Source organism: Erpetoichthys calabaricus, chromosome 2 (genome assembly GCF_900747795.2).
Source record: "Erpetoichthys calabaricus chromosome 2, fErpCal1.3, whole genome shotgun sequence".
Classification (NCBI taxonomy): Eukaryota; Metazoa; Chordata; class Cladistia; order Polypteriformes; family Polypteridae; genus Erpetoichthys; species Erpetoichthys calabaricus.
This window is the reverse complement of record NC_041395.2, coordinates 303726777-303743501: the sequence shown is the minus strand read 5'-3', so window position 1 is coordinate 303743501 and position 16725 is coordinate 303726777. Positions and strand designations below refer to the sequence as shown.

At 39.6% G+C, this 16725-nt stretch overlaps 1 protein-coding gene across 1 annotated transcript in view; it reads right to left on the bottom strand.

The window, feature by feature from the left end:
- Nucleotides 1–16725, bottom strand: part of LOC114645620 (VPS10 domain-containing receptor SorCS1) — a 1182623-nt gene that overhangs the window by 188413 nt on the left and 977485 nt on the right. The window contains 1 exon segment of the mRNA XM_051922161.1: nucleotides 2460–2578. Coding sequence (XP_051778121.1) covers nucleotides 2460–2578 — 119 coding nt within the window.

The following is a 16725-nucleotide window of genomic DNA, read 5'->3' as shown; positions in this document are numbered from 1 at the left end:
GTGTACAGATGGTGCAGACCTATAAATATCTGGGAGTGCAGCTGGATGATAAATTAGACTGGACTGCCAATACTGATGCTTTGTGCAAGAAAGGACAGAGCCGACTATACTTCCTTAGAAGGCTGGCGTCCTTCAACATCTGCAATAAGATGCTGCAGATGTTCTATCAGACAGTTGTGGCGAGTGCCCTCTTCTACACGGTGGTGTGCTGGGAAGGCAGCATTAAGAAGAAAGACGCCTCACGCCTGGACAAACTGGTGAGGAAAGCAGGCTCTATTTTTGGCATGGAGCTGGACAGTTTAACATCTGTGGCAGAGCGAAGGGCGCTCAGCAGGCTCCTATCAATTATGGAGAATCAACTGCATCCACTAAATAGTATCATCTCCAGACAGAAGAGCAGCTTCAGCGACAGACTGCTGTCACTGTCCTGCTCCACTGACAGATTGAGAAGATCGTTCCTCCCCCAAACTTTGCGACTCTTCAATTCCACCCGGGGGGGTAAACGTTAACATTTAACATTATACAAAGTTATTGTCTGTTTTTCACCTGCATTATTATTATTATCAATCTTTAATTTAATATTATGTATTGTATCAGTATGCTGCTGCTGGATAATGTGAATTTCCCATTGGGATTAATAAAGTATCTATCTATCTATCTATCTATCTATCTATCTATCTATCTATCTATCTATCTATCTATCTATCTATCTATCTATCTATCTATCTATCTATCTATCTATCTATCTATCTATCTATCTATCTATCTGTCTACTGTATATGGAGGCAGAGAGCGACAGCAACATTGGGGAAGAGAGAGAACGAGCCAGCCTGCTAGTGTAAGAGAAGGCAATGTGGATAGTGGTCCTGTGATGGAGCGAAGGATCGGTGCTCTAGGGATGGATCATCCCCAGTGATGTTTCAGGGGAGTGGGAGCGATCAGGGTGGCGTCCTCTCCAGGGATCCGAGGGACGACTGCATGTACGAGAAGGAAGACGAGAGGACAACTGACTCCAGTAGTCTGGCAGATGCCTAAGGAGGAAGCCAAGACGGGGGTCAGAATGTAGAGGATGTTGAAGTCTCCGTCAGCTGAGTGAGCAATGGGTGAGCTGGGGAAACTTTGAATGAATTGTGCTTGTCTTGTTTGTCCCAGTGATTGTTTGGTTTTTACTCTCATTTTTAGCCTTGGATTTTAAACATTCGTTTTTCACTGTTTTTATGAATTATTTATCAACTTTTGGAAGAACTGCACTATTTATTTGAACACTGTTTTGTTTTGTTTTTTGTTACACTTTTACACCATCCCCTTGCTCCAAGTATGATTTGTCCTTATTGCACAGCTCATTTGGTTACATTATCAACAGTGTCGGGTTCTAGAGGCTCCCAAATCTGGAATAGGGAGCATGGAGCAGGACCATGCAGCAACCGTCACAGGCAGCAATACAGTACAATGTCTGGTTTAAGTCTTAATACCCAAATTTCAACAGGAAATTTAAAGATGTAAGATGTGTACTGTTTTGGAAAAACCCACTGACTCTCTCAGTGCAAGTCAGATTCTCACCCCTGCTTTCATAAAATTAAAAATGTTTCTAGTAGGGCAAGGATATTTAAATATGAAGCTTCTTTAATTGCTTTGAAAGACATTGTCTGAACACTAATGAGTCCGCTACATATTTATATTACTGTAAATTTACTGCCTTATGCACAACAGTGTGATATTTTCTACTATAGATGTATACTATGTATACATAAGTGTATCTGACTGGGCAATACATGACAATTGGCCCAATTTAAATATTATATTTAACATGGGTTTTATAGATATTACAGTGGAGACTTCTGTGTTGTTGTTTGTATCTGCTATGACTTTTTCTCTCTTAGGAATAAAGCAAAGCTGCTTTGGATTTTGAACTTGTGGTTGGGAAGCAGCAGTACCATTACTCTACCGGCAACTTTTCATTTGCCATAATATTATCTTAGGTTTATATAGAAAATGCATTATGTGTACATTTTTGTGTATAGATAGATAGATAGATAGACAGATAGATAGATAGATCAGTAAAATGTTCAATATTATACACAGCTTGCTTACATGCAGGTATCAAAATTGCCTTAACATGTGTTCTTCTGTTAAGTTCTTTGGCTAATGAAACAAACTAAAGCACAAATCATCATTCAGTTAGGCAATAATCCACCCTCCTTTGAGGATTTTTCACTGCTTCTTGATCAGAAGCAGCAATTTAATTTAGAATTTTCAGAATTAGGTTATTGGCTCAATGGAACATCAGCTCAGAGATATGACCTTTAGTGTCACCTCTCGAGGCAGGATATAAACTTTGATAAATTAGGAATGAGCCGTGCAGTCATGCTGAATTTTTGATTTTCAGAACCACAGTTTTTTCATCTTCTTCTTCATTTTTTTTTCTTTTAAAAATCCTAACATACCCAGTAATTACATACCTGAACAAACACATACTCATCTTGAACAACCAAGGAATTGGGATCAATGTGTCCAGGAAATGGTTTCCCTTTGTTGGCCTCAGTGCAGTTTTGAAGCTTGCAGGTGATATATTGGGCACCTTTTAAAAAGAGAGAAAAAAGAGGCATTGCATGAAATATTGCAATGATCTAAAAGGGCAAAGCTTTTCTGACATCTAATCATGAGTTATATTAATTCTGTCTATCAGAAAGGCACCAGTGAACCAGTACTTTTTTTAAAAATGGAAGATAAAAAATAATGTGCAGCTTCTGATTTGTCTTGCTGTCTATGGTGCATTTCATAATGGGACTGATTAATAAAATCTGAGGAGTGACAGCTCACTGCTGACACTGAAAGAAGTCACAGAAAAAAAAACACACTACCACAGAAATTATGACATTAAAGAAGTAATATCTGAATTTAATATAATATATGACTAATATAATACAATTAATAATTAATAAAGGTACTATGCAGAGAGCCCGAGTTCCATTCTTGGTATTAATATGTATAGAAGTGCGTTTGAGCTGCTCCTTTTGAATAATAAAAGAGCAACTGGTCAAACAACAATAAGGAATAAATATTTAAATGTATTTAAACAGGTTCACTTTGCAATATTCCTTTAATATATATTCACTTCATAATTCATTTTTTGTAACCACGTTATTAATTTCAGAATTACAGGGGGAGTCAAAGTGGCAGAAATGACTGCAAGGCAGGAATCCAGTGTTTCATGTGACGCACACAAGCGGAGTCACCCACACGGGCACAATTCATATTTTAGTGTTGCTAGATCATGTAATGAAATGATATGGAAAAAAGCCAAAAGCCATCATTCTAGCCCAGACACCAGATCTTCACGTGCTTCCATTAGTTTTTAAAATATATTTATTTTCGGGGAGTTGATTCTTTTCTACAGCATGACAGCTGCCCAAAAAGTTTTGAGACACATTGTTTTTAATTTGTAGTAATTTGGTACAGAATTGTTTGAATATACTCAAGAGATAACTCCAATAATTTTTCTGAACATCTCATTTTTCTCCATAAACTCGATCGAGTTCAACATCTTCGCAACAGCAAGAAAACAATAGCATGTATCACCTTCTTGTACCAGATTAAATCCAACACTGGCAGTCACTTTTTCACTCCTTCAATAACCTGACATTTGTGAGAGGGCTAAAGAGGTAGAACATTTTGGCGCCTAGGTTGGATGAGGGAGAAGAGTCCACCTAAGTTTTGTGATTTGTGATTGCTGACTTTCAAATGAGCATCATCACATAGTGCAATGCTGAAGGCCACCTGCACAAGCACAATGCATTTTCTGCCAAGGAAGGATTGACAGAAAATCTTTTAAATGAAGAATCAGAAGAAGATGCAGGAACTAAAAGACAAACATAACAAGGAAATCTAATATACACTATTGTCAAAGCAAAAATCAAAACCAAAAATCATTATCGAAAATATGTACAGCAGAAGTCATTTTACCAGGAACACTAATTATTTAAACACACACTAATTCTTTCAGTACTGTATTATATCTCAGTTAACTCAGCTGAACAGGAATTGCTTTTTGTGACACTTGCGCGACCCCATGATGTCACCAGCCATGTACTACTGGGTCGATTACATAACATGGAAATAATTGCTCACAAAATGGCATCACAGAAAAGACAGTAAATAAATTGAGCTTTTCAACAATACTATCTGAATGCAAACTAATGTCAAATTTAAAATCCATGGGTTAAAATCTGATAACTATATGCATATATAACCAAACAACACCTCAGGAAATGTATAAAAATTTAAAGAAAAATGCAAATCATAATGTTAACAAGTGGTCTGTTTCAAATTAACCACCCAATAAACTGAAGATGCTTTCTAACATGGAAATCTATATATATATATATATATATATATATATATAAAATTCAATGTACTGTATGTATGTGTGCGTGTATGTATATATATTCCAGCATCACTTCCGAATGGCTGGAGCGATTTTCATGAAACTTGGTACACATGTTTCTCATTGGTTGACTAAAAATACTGTAGGGTAAAATCAACCCTAACCCATCCGCTTCTGGGTAGGGTGGGGGGGTGATCTTGTGGTTTTGTATGCAGGTTATTATCCAGTTGACACTCTGAACGACCACCAGAGGGCGAACTGGAGGTGACTGCCAGCATTTTTTATGTTTGAGCACCACCGTGCGCCTGTTGCCTTTGAAATTAAATAGAGATGGCCAGGTTGGCATCCCAAATATTTTTAGGACTCATTCTGTCTTTGTGACTTGAGCCGCCATATATATATATATATCTTATATACAAACATCTATGCGTGGAAGTGTGTGTGTGTGTGTGTGTGTGTGTGTATGTCTGTCCGGCCCGGAAGTGAGAGGTGGAGTTGGGGTAAGGGCTCCACCTCCGAGGAAACAGAAAACTAAATGTCTACACGTGGAAGTGTGTGTGTCTGTCTGTCTGTCCGGCCCAAGGCTACTACAGTATGAAACTCAGACAGCCGACAAGATGGCCCCAAGTTAACGAGTCAGAAGAAGAAAGTGACTCTGTTGCCAAAGTAAAACCGCTGAGAAAACAGAGAAACTCTTATGCAAGTGAGACAAGCACATCGACAATGTGGTATCCCTTTTACTTTTCCTCCCGCCGCTAACACATAAGCGAGGCGAGCACGTCAGCAAAATGAATCCTCCTAGGATAGGAGAGAGATGCCCAGAGTAGTTCCTTTCAATTACCTGACATCTTTACAGTTCAATCTTTTCCTGATGATTACAATAGTTTCTAGGACCCTGGGCTTTTTACAGCATGGGTTTACACTGCTTGTATATATATATATATATATATATATATATATATATATATATATATATATATATATATATATATATCTATATATATATATATATATATATATACAGTGCATCCGGAAAGTATTCACAGCGCATCACTTTTTCCACATTTTGTTATGTTGCAGCCTTATTCCAAAATGGATTAAATTCATTTTTTTCCTCAGAATTCTACACACAACACCCCATAATGACAACGTGAAAAAAGTTTACTTGAGATTTTTGCAAATTTATTAAAAATAAAAAAATTGAGAAAGCACATGTACATAAGTATTCACAGCCTTTGCCATGAAGCTCGAAATTGAGCTCAGGTGCATCTTGTTTCCCCTGATCATCCTTGAGATGTTTCTGTAGCTTAATTGGAGTCCACCTGTGGTAAATTCAGATGATTGGACATAATTTGGAAAGGCACACACCTGTCTGTCTATAAGGTCCCGCAGTTGACAGTTCATGTCAGAGCACAAACCAAGCATGAAGTCAAAGGAATTGTCTGTAGACCTCCGAGACAGGATTGTCTCGAGGCACAAATCTGGGGAAGGTTACAGAAAAATTGCTGCTGCTTTGAAGGTCCCAATGAGCACAATGGCCTCCATCATCCGTAAGTGGAAGAAGTTCGAAACCACCAGGACTCTTCCTAGAGCTGCCTGGCCATCTAAACTTAGCGATTGGGGGAGAAGGGCCTTAGTCAGGGAGGTGACCAAGAACCCGATGGTCACTGTGTCAGAGCTCCAGAGGTCCTCTGTGGAGAAAGGAGAACCTTCCAGAAGGACAACCATCTCTGCAGCAATCCACCAATCAGGCCTGTATGGTAGAGTGGCCAGACGGAAGCCACTCCTTAGTAAAAGGCACATGGCAGCCCGCCTGGAGTTTGCCAAAAGGCACCTGAAGGACTCTCAGACCATGAGAAAGAAAATTCTCTGGTCTGATGAGACAAAGATTGAACTCTGTGGTGTGAATGCCAGGCATCACATTTGGAGGAAACCAGGCACCGCTCATTACCAGGCCAATACCATCCCTACAGTGAAGCATGGTGGTGGCAGCATCATGCTGTGGGGATGTTTTTCAGCGGCAGGGACTGGGAGAGTAGTCAGGATAAAGGGAAAGATGACTGCAGCAATGTACAGAGACATCCTGGATGAAAACCTGCTCCAGAGCGCTCTTGACCTCAGACTGGGGTGACGGTTCATCTTTCGACCCTAAGCACACAGCCAAGATATCAAAGGAGTGGCTTCAGGACAACTCTGTGAATGTCCTTGAGTGGCCCAGCCAGAGCCCAGACTGGAATCCGATTGAACATCTCTGGAGAGATCTTAAAATGGCTGTGCACCGACGCTTCCCATCCAACCTGATGGAGCTTGAGAGGTGTTGCAAAGAGGAATGGGCGAAACTGGCCAAGGATAGGTGTGCCAAGCTTGTTGCATCATATTCAAAAAGACTTGAGGCTGTAATTGCTGCCAAAGGTGCATCGACAAAGTATTGAGCAAAGGCTGTGAATACTTATGTTCATGTGATTTCTCAGTTTTTTTATTTTTAATAAATTTGCAAAAACCTCAAGAAAACTATTTTCACGTTGTCATTATGGGGTGTTGTGTGTAGAATTCTGAGGAAAAAAATGAATTTCATCCATTTTGGAATAAGGCTGTAACATAACAAAATGTGGAAAAAGTGATGCGCTGTGAATACTTTCCGGATGCACTGTGTAATCTTATATATAAAGCAGACTGCAACAATCTTGCGGTCTTGTATGTATGTTATCATCCAGTTGATGCTCGGAACGTTTCTGGTGTGCTCTGTAAAAGCAACCGACAGTTTTATCATGGAAAATCCCTAGTATTATTTGTTTGTCATTTAATGTTAATTTTTGTTAACTGTATTTTCATCTTGCATTATTCTTATTGTAACAATGTTGTAGTGGTAATACAATTAAATCAACCTAATAATAATATTAATTTAATCAACGTTTTTTACGTCGTCAAAAATTCTGCATGTAAAAACTTATTACTACACCACAAAATAAAAATTAATCTGTTAAAAAACCTTAAAAAAGCCTTCGCTTTCCCCATTGTTTTTACACTACTTTGAACATATTCCATGATTATATTTTGATTAAAATAGGCTATCTATTATATTATATATAAGATAAGTAAGCAACTTTATTTTTATCTACCACAAACATCCTATATTCATTTTGTGGATTCAGCGGCTCTCTTTCCAATTTTTGTTTATTTATTAATGAACTAAATGTCATTTGTTTTGCAACATCATAGATAACGGGTTGGTGTTACAATTTTTTCATAAAAAAGAAATAGGAATTTTTTTAATACATTCATAATCAAAAAACAAATTTAATTAATTCATCAAAATCGTAAAGTATAGACCAAATATAGCTATAATATTTAACTTATAATATTTATTTATATAGGTAAAATATGTAACCTTTAATTGATTGTAAAAGAATTTCAACTGGAAGAGACTAAGAGACTAACTCTTGTATGTCTATTATCATCTACTTGACGCTCAGAATGTTTGGACAATCATTGAAAATTACTGGAATCAATTTGGACACAGGCTATTTCTCACATGGACAACTTTATGCGGCATGTTCAAGGGTAGGAGGTCCTAAGAACTGTTATATATTGGTTATAGATGGAAAAACTAAAAAAATTGTATATAACAAGGCACTTCAGTAAACAATACAAGCACTTTAGTGAGCCTTCATTGTTTGTTAATTTGTTTTTATTTTTAAAGTTGTGTTTTTTTTTTTATTATATTTTTCACAAACATTTAAAAAAAAAACACTTTACTTTCCTCGTGGGCAACGCCGGGTATTTCAGTTAGTATTTTACTGCTCAAAGGTTGATCTTTGATGGCTCATGTAATTTAAAGGAGGTTCTCATTTATGTTTCATTTAAGAATCAACATCACAGATGTTTCTCCTAAAATTCCCTATGAGAAATCGCTTTAGACAAGAAGGAGACATAAGATACAATTCAGGTAAAAGGAGTCCAAATTGAGAATATTGCTTTGAAATGCATGTTATATTTTGTGAAATCTCTTTCTAGTCTCGTGTTAATCTCTTTCAAGACTTCATATTTTTTACTTTTTATTGGATTGATGCCTTTATCTAAGGTGACTTACAACATTTTACATATGGTCAGTTACATTTCTTTTCTTTGCAATTGCAGCAAAGGCAAGCGACTTTCTCATAGTCACAAAGTGTCTGTAGTGGGATCTGAATCTGTAATCTCAAGGTTTGAAGTCACTATAACACACTGCAAGCCTTTTCTTCTAGAGTATTATCTAATTGGAGCACAGCAATATAAATTAGAACAACTATGTGACAGAAATACTAGGGGATGTGCCAGCCACCCATCCCGAAACAGACAGACACGGGAGGCACACTTATAAAAACACAAATGTTTTTTATTTTTCTTTACTCATGGAGAACGTGAGTGCATATCCCAATGCACAAGCACAATATTCCTCTTTTCCTTCTCTTTCACTCTTTTCTTCTCCACTCTTCCTTGGCAAGTTTTGTCCACCTTCCACCCGACTCTGGGTCACCGAGTACTGTCTGCTGGCCACTTATATATAAGGCACCTGGAGGTGCTTCAGGTGCTCATTTCTCCACTTTCGCAGCACTTCCGGGTGTGGCAGAAGAGCTGCCCACACGGGCTTAGGAACAGCTGCAGAGCCCCCTCGCGGCACCTCTGGATCCCAACAGGGCTGTAGACAACTCCATCTCCCATGAAGCCCTGCAGGAGTCTGAGGCACCACTGCAACCCATGGCGGCTGCCATCTAGCATCCCGGGGGAGGTAATGCTCTGATCAGGCTTCCTTCCAGCGAAGAGGTGTCCTGCCATCTGTGAAAAACTAATAATATTATTCAGAAGCAAGAACTACCGTTTTGTAATAATAGTGTTTTATTAACCACAAATAACTGTCCATATGTTATCTTTTTCTAAACTCAGTGTTGTGTAGGAAAAACCAAAAGGATATTTAGAAGATCTATTTTTTGATTTTTCATTCCTATGGGCTGGTAGTTTTGAATGAAGTATAGTAAGAATTTTTTTTTTGAGCAACCTTCATATAGTGAATAGGGCAGGACCCAGCCCTGAGAGGGATTCCATTCCCTTATGGGGCACATGCATGCATACACACAGCTGTAACACGGTCATGTTCCTTTTTGAGCTGTCTCACGCCCTTGTTTTATCTATAAACACTACTATTTACAAACTTTAGTGCTCACCGTTGCTATGTAGTTTTTAAGAGTAACATCAGGGGTTACGGCAATGTGAAATGATTGGTGTAAAGGTGAGCACCTTGGACTTCGTTTTTTGTTCAAGTTTGTTGATTCAAGCTAACATTTTATCATTATTGGCTCTCTCATTACCCAAATTATTTTGTGGGTCTAGCTATGATTTTTGTCTTACATCTTTGCTCTGATTACATGAACGTTTGGTTACTCTTGCTCTCTCTCTGTTTCTTAACTATGATTATTGAATCACAACCTGAGCCTTGTTTATTAGATTATTTTCTTGTTTTCCCTAAGGAGACTGCCATTTTAGAGATTTTAGTGTTGACAGTTGATGTGTGGTTTTTAGGAGTGACCTAAGGGGGTCATAAACAACGTGAAAACATTGATCAAAGGATATAAAAGTCAGAACCCTGGACTTCTTAGTCTGTCCAAGTTTGTGGATTCAAACTAACATTTTACCATTATTGGCTGTCTCATTATAAATTATTTTTTGGGTCTAGCTATTATTTTTGTCTTACATCTTTGCTCTGGTTACATGAACATTTAGTTACTCTTCCTCTCTGTTTCACGTCCCAAGAGGGGACGTGAAACAGAGAGGAAGAGTAACTAAATGTTCATGTAACCAGAGCCGGAAAAGGGTGGAGTGCCCTCTCAGGGTTGGTGGCGAGATCCTGCCCCAAGTGGAGGAGTTCAAGTATCTCGGGGTCTTGTTCACAAGTGAGGGAAGAATGGAGCGTGAGATTGACAGGCGGATCGGTGCGGCATCCGCAGTAATGCGGGCTCTGCATCGGTCTGTCGTGGTGAAAAAGGAGCTGAGCCGCAAGGCGAAGCTCTCAATTTACCAGTCGATCTATGTTCCTACCCTTACCTATGGTCATGAGCTATGGGTAGTGACCGAAAGAAAGAGATACAAGCGGCTGAAATGAGTTTCCTCCGCAGGGTGTCTGGGCTTTCCCTTAAAGATAGGGTGAGAAGCTCAGTCATCCGGGAGGGGCTCAGAGTAGAGCCACTGCTCCTCCGCATCGAGAGGAGTCAGATGAGGTGGCTCGGGCATCTGATCAGGATGCCTCCTGGACGCCTCCCTGGTGAGGTGTTCCGGGCACGTCTAACCGGGAGGAGGCCCCGGGGAAGACCCAGGACACGCTGGAGGGACTATGTCTCTCGACTGGCCTGGGAACGCCTTGGGATTCTCCCGGAAGAGCTAGAAGAAGTGGCCGGGGAGAGGGAAGTCTGGGCATCTCTGCTCAAGCTGCTGCCCCCGCGACCCGACCTCGGATAAGCGGGAGACAATGGATGGATGGATGGATTCCTCTCTGTTTCTTAACCACTATTATTGATTCATATCATGAGCCTTGTTTATTAGATTATTTTCTTGTTTTCCCTAAGGAGACTCCCATTTTGAGATTTTAGTGTTGACAGTTGCTGTGTGGTTTTTAGGAGTGACCTAAGGGGCTATGGACAACATGAAATCATTGATCAAGGGATATAAAAGTCAGAACCATGGACTTCTTAGTTTGTCCAAGTTTGTGGATTCAAACTAACATTTTACCATTATTGGCTTTCTTATTACAAATAAACTTTTGGGTATAGCTATGATTTTTGTCTTACATCTTTGCTCTAATTACATGAACTTTTTGGTTACTCTTGCTTTCTCTCTGTTTCTTAACTACAATCATTGAATCACAACCTGAGCCTTGTTTATTAGATTATTTTCTTGTTTTCCCTAAGGAGATGGCCATTTTGAAATTTTAGTGTTGACAGTTGATGTGTGGTTTTTAGGAGTGACCTAAGGGGGTCATAAACAACGTGAAAAAATTGATCAAAGGATGTAAAAGTTAGAACCTTGGACTTCTTAGTCTGTCCAAGTTTGTGGATTCAAACTAACATTTTACCATTATTGGCTGTCTCATTATAAATTATTTTTTGGGTCTAGCTATTATTTTTGTCTTACATCTTTGCTCTGGTTACATGAACGTTTGGTTACTCTTCCTCTCTGTTTCTTAACCACTATTACTGATTCATATCATGAGCCTTGTTTATTAGATTATTTTCTTGTTTTCCCTAAGGAGACTCCCATTTTGAGATTTTAGTGCTGACAGTTGCTGTGTGATTTTTTGGAGTGACTTAAGAGGCCATGGACAACATGAAATCATTGATCAAGGGATATAAAAGTCAGCATCTTGGACTTCTTAGTTTGTCCAAGTTTGTGGATTCAAACTAAAATTCTAGTATCATTTGATATCTGGTTATAAATTCTTTTTTGGGTCTAGCTACGATTTTTATGTAACATTTTTGCTCTGATAATGCAAACGTTTGGTTACTGATCCTCTCGCTCTTTTTTTGACCACAATTATTGTTTTACATCCAGAGCCTTGTTTATCAGATTCTTTAGCTCCTGGTTATGATCTTGGCTTGTTTTATCTGACCTCTTTCTATTTCCTGACTCAGATTTCTTAAATCAACTGCCATCCCATGTAGTCCCTTTCAGCGTTCTGAGCAAATGTGAGTCATGGAGCCATTTGCAGTGGTTCATTCAAAATGATACCCCCTGTCACTACCACTCGTCCTCCTAGCCAGTTATCCTTCCTGAGGGACCAGCAGTAGTAAGACTTGCACTAAGGTCCTACAGTACAGTACAGTACAGTACTAAACAAGTTCTGCTTTGGCAGAGGTGACTGATAAGGCTGCTCTGTAATCCTGTGGTCAGAACTTGTGTTTCACTGCTGCCATTTCAAGGGTGGACACACAGTTGGAAGAGATGTTACCCTGAGTAAACTCCTGAGCGGAGACACTTGGAGATTCTAAGCTGTGCCAATATGAGACTGGTTGTAAATCCATGCAGAAATAGGCCCTACAATGGACTGGTTTCCCAGTTCAGAGTTGGTTAACACCTTTTTCGCCCAGTTCTGCTGGGTCAGACTTTACTGCCTAACTACCCTAAAGAGGTTTAAACACTTTTTGGAATGTTACACCATGTTGCTTTAGGGCTGTTTACTGCAATTTATAGCTTTAATATCTGTGGGATCATTTTATAGGTAATGGCACATACAGTACAAGCCATGTCTGAACCCAGTGACTCTACCATCCTGCGCAACAAAACACATGGGTAAATATTTCTGTTAATGACTGTTTATGTTCAGATGGTTATTTTCTGGCATAAATAACTACCATAGAATTGCTGTGTTAGTAGTAGGCTTCATAAAATTATTCTTGATTTGAAAACAAGAGGATCAAAGCAGCCCTTAATCTCATATCGAGGCTATGCAGGAGAATCTTCACTTCTCTGAGTTCCCGACGTTAGTTACTTGTTAACCTCTGGGTGATATTAAGATTAAACTTTGTTATTACCAGAAAAAGTTGATTTACAAGCTGACTGACATTTAGCATTTATAGTCATAGCTAGAGTAATCGACACTAAATGCATTTTTAATTGATAAATCCATTAGGAGTACTGTGATATAAATCACATGCACCATCTACAATACATTATATCTACTGAATGACAATATGGCAACATGATCATGATTTTATCAGCAGCCTATTCATAAAGAATCTACAATAAACTGCTTAAGTCTTAGAACACTTGGACTAGCAGGTTTCACCACAGTGTTTATTTACACATTGAGAGATGGACTAATTTACGAGTCTGGTGCAGTATCTTTGATGAATATAGCTAAGTGTTTCATCAGTTTGGTTGTCTGGGGGCTGTTGGCGGATGATGATTAATATTAGCTCTGGTGATGGTACTATATAATAAAATGCTACTGTTTGTGTGTTTGGTCCCTCTGAGCAATGACTCTGATTGGTCAGTTTTGCTTTAGTGCTCAGTCAAACACAATTGACACAAGAAGTGCTGGGAAAGAGAGGTTGACAAATACGAGGACACTGAGAAGGGGTGCGAAGTTCAGTTCCTAATTGTGCTAAGTTTTTTTTTATTCTTATAAAAAAGAACTTAACATGGAGCATTCCAATAACAACAAAGCAAATAACATACTGATTGACTTTGGGTTGCTAAATACTAACGAGGTGCAATCTGAGTGGTCTTCAAAGACTGGAAGTATTAAGGGACGGGAGCGAGCATTGTTACTTGAAATGGTAGAGTCTGAGAAGCAGGCTCCACATGAACGCAACTGAGAGAGAATGCACCGGGCAAGACAGATTGAGACACACAAGGATACTGAACAAACACGCTGGGTGGGTTGAAATCTAAGTAATCAACGTAGACCTCAGCATTAATGCATATGTCACTGTTATATGCCATTTGGTATGGGATTCATAAAAGCAGTGCTAATGTTTGTGATGACAGAGACATAGCAACCAGATGGACACACAGACAGACACACAAACACTGTGTTAACTGTCTTTATATATAATACGCTGCCATGGCTGTCTGTTTGTCTGTCCAGGATTTTAAATCGCCTGTAGCTCGCAAACCGTTTGACCTATTGACCTGAAATTTGGTACACATATACTACGTGACCTTTACTGTCCGCTTTCGAGGAGATGATTGACCTCCAAGGTTATTCCTCTTATTATTTTCATTTTATCTTATTGTAGTGGGCAGCACGGTGGCACAGTGGTAGCGCTGCTGCCCCACAGTTAGGAGACCTGGGTTCGCTTCCTGGGTCCTCCCTGCGTGGAGTTTGCATGTTCTCCCCGTGTCTGTGTGGGTTTCCTCTGGGTGCTCCGGTTTTCTCCCACAGTCCAAAGATATGCAGGTTAGATGCATTAGCAATCCTAAATTGTCCCTAGTGTGTGTGTGTCCTTTGGTGGGTTGGCACCCTGCCCAGGATTTGTTCCTGCCTTGTGCCGTGTGTTGGCTGGGATTGGCTCCAGCAGATTGACCCTGTGTTAGGATATAGCGAGTTGGATAATGACTGACTGACTTATTGAAGGATCAACTCTTGGCAGCGGCAGCCATTCTCATCCCTACCACCTTTGTCGTCACTTCCTCTACGTCTTCATATCTTATATAATTCTTGAGGCAGATTGAAGACTTAAGTGCCAGCTTAAGTGAAAAATTAAGGAAAGTGTACTAAATAATTGCAACACAAACACTGAATCAGTTTTAACGCAAAAAGATGCAGATGAAAGAAGAGAAGAAGTGTGGGGTGGAGAAAAGAAAAGCTGCTCAGGAAGCAGCAAGCGCATCAACCTCTGAGCAAATGAATGCTAAATGTACAGAGAAAGAGTAGGAAAACTAGGAATGCTCAAGTCAAGTGTAACGTGCAGTGCGCCATTTCTGGTAGTCTATAACCCGACTTCAACAGGAACTGTAGCTAGTTAGGAATAAAACTGAAAGAGGCTGCATTTCTTTTTCATCTGCATGCAGTACTTTGTACATAATTTCAAGGTCTCAAAATCAGAAATACCTTAGTCAGAAAACATTTGGTTCAAGATAGAGAAATGCATAGGCATGACTTTTTTTTCCCCTGCTCACACCTGCTTTAAAAACTTTTCATCCTGCTCTCAAATTGAATTAACGTCAGTCCTGACTTCGCCACTGAAATTGCATGCCACCCCGCCCAGCCTTAAGCCAAGTCTCATGAGAGACACCCGTCATAAGGCATGCCTCTATCTGACAACCAAATTCAAATTCTGACAGAGACCATGTCATGTGATAAAATAGCCTGACAAATAAAATCCACATTTTTTCAGTTGTTTGATTTTTTTAGGTCAATAACAATTATTCAGATTTATGCAGCAACTGAAAAAAGAAACACTTTTAAAGACTCACATTATTTTTGTCTTGCAACTTATTCCTTGACTACCCGTTCCCGCCTGCGGCAATAAAATTACATCCTGCATGTAAACAAAGTCGGATCCTGTGGGACTACTGTGGGACCGCCATGGGAATGCAGGCCTCTAGTTCAAGATATTTATTGCAATCACAAAGCAGATGAGTTTGGGGTCCTTTCATCAGCATGCTCTACCATCCATGCTGGCTCAGGGGCTCTACTGAGTGCTTCTCATCAACATTTGGGAACTATTACTGAAAAAGGGATTGAGTCTCTTTTCTGTCAGCATCAGTGAACATTATTACTGATTTTTATTGTACTGATCTCCTTAGTCAAATTGTCATTATACATGATAATTCATTCCTAGTTGGTATAAATAGCTGCATTCTGCTAAATAAATAAAACTAACATCCTTAAACCTACTTAAAATGGACTGGTCTGACAACACCTGCAACTCAACATCACCAAGACAAAAGAGCTGGTGGTAGACTTCTACCATGCCAAGGAGCCTCTGAGACCAGTCACCATTCAGGGGGAGCAGAGAACCTGGGGCTTCACATAAACAACAAACTGGATTGCACTTGTATTTAATTGTTAAAGGTACTCGTGCATAACTGAGAAGTGCAACACAGAGGAACTATATAAGACAGGGCAGAGCAGGCTTGTCCTCCTTTGGAGACTGCATTCCTTTAATGTGGGAACTGACATCTTCTACAACTCTTTGATATTCCGTGCGATTTTCTACACTGTGGTGGGCTGGCCTGGTAACATCACTTCAAGAGAAGCCCACTGAATCAACATGCTAATTAAAAGTGCAAACTCAGTTATGGGACACACTCTAGAGACCCTTCAGGTAGTACAGGAGGAGAGAATTAAAACAAAACTGAGCGCCATTATGAATAATGCTACATATCCTCTCTCTGACACACTAACACTGAGGACTTTCAGCCAGTGAATCATTCAGCAGAAGTGTGTCAAGAAACGCTATGGGGCTCCTTTATACCAACAGCAATACATACTGTATTCATAATGCCTCACTGGGACTGGGACAGCCAAGTCAGAAGTTTTTCTTCCATTTTAGTCATTGTAGTGTGTGTTCAGAACATTATCTATCTATCTATCTATCTATCTATCTATCTATCTATCTATCTATCTATCTATCTATCTATCTATCTATCTATCTATCTATCTATCTATCTATCTATCTATCTATCTATTCTGATGGATGGCCGGCTAAATATTCCGGCCCACCCCTCCAGGCCGCCAGGTGGAGCTCTCCCAACAGCATGGAGGTTCCCCGAATTCCAGCAGGGCCTCATGGACCTTGTAGTTTGTATGCGCAGCCCTGCTGGATACCATGGGGACCACCGGAAGTCACTGTAGGGAGGCTGTC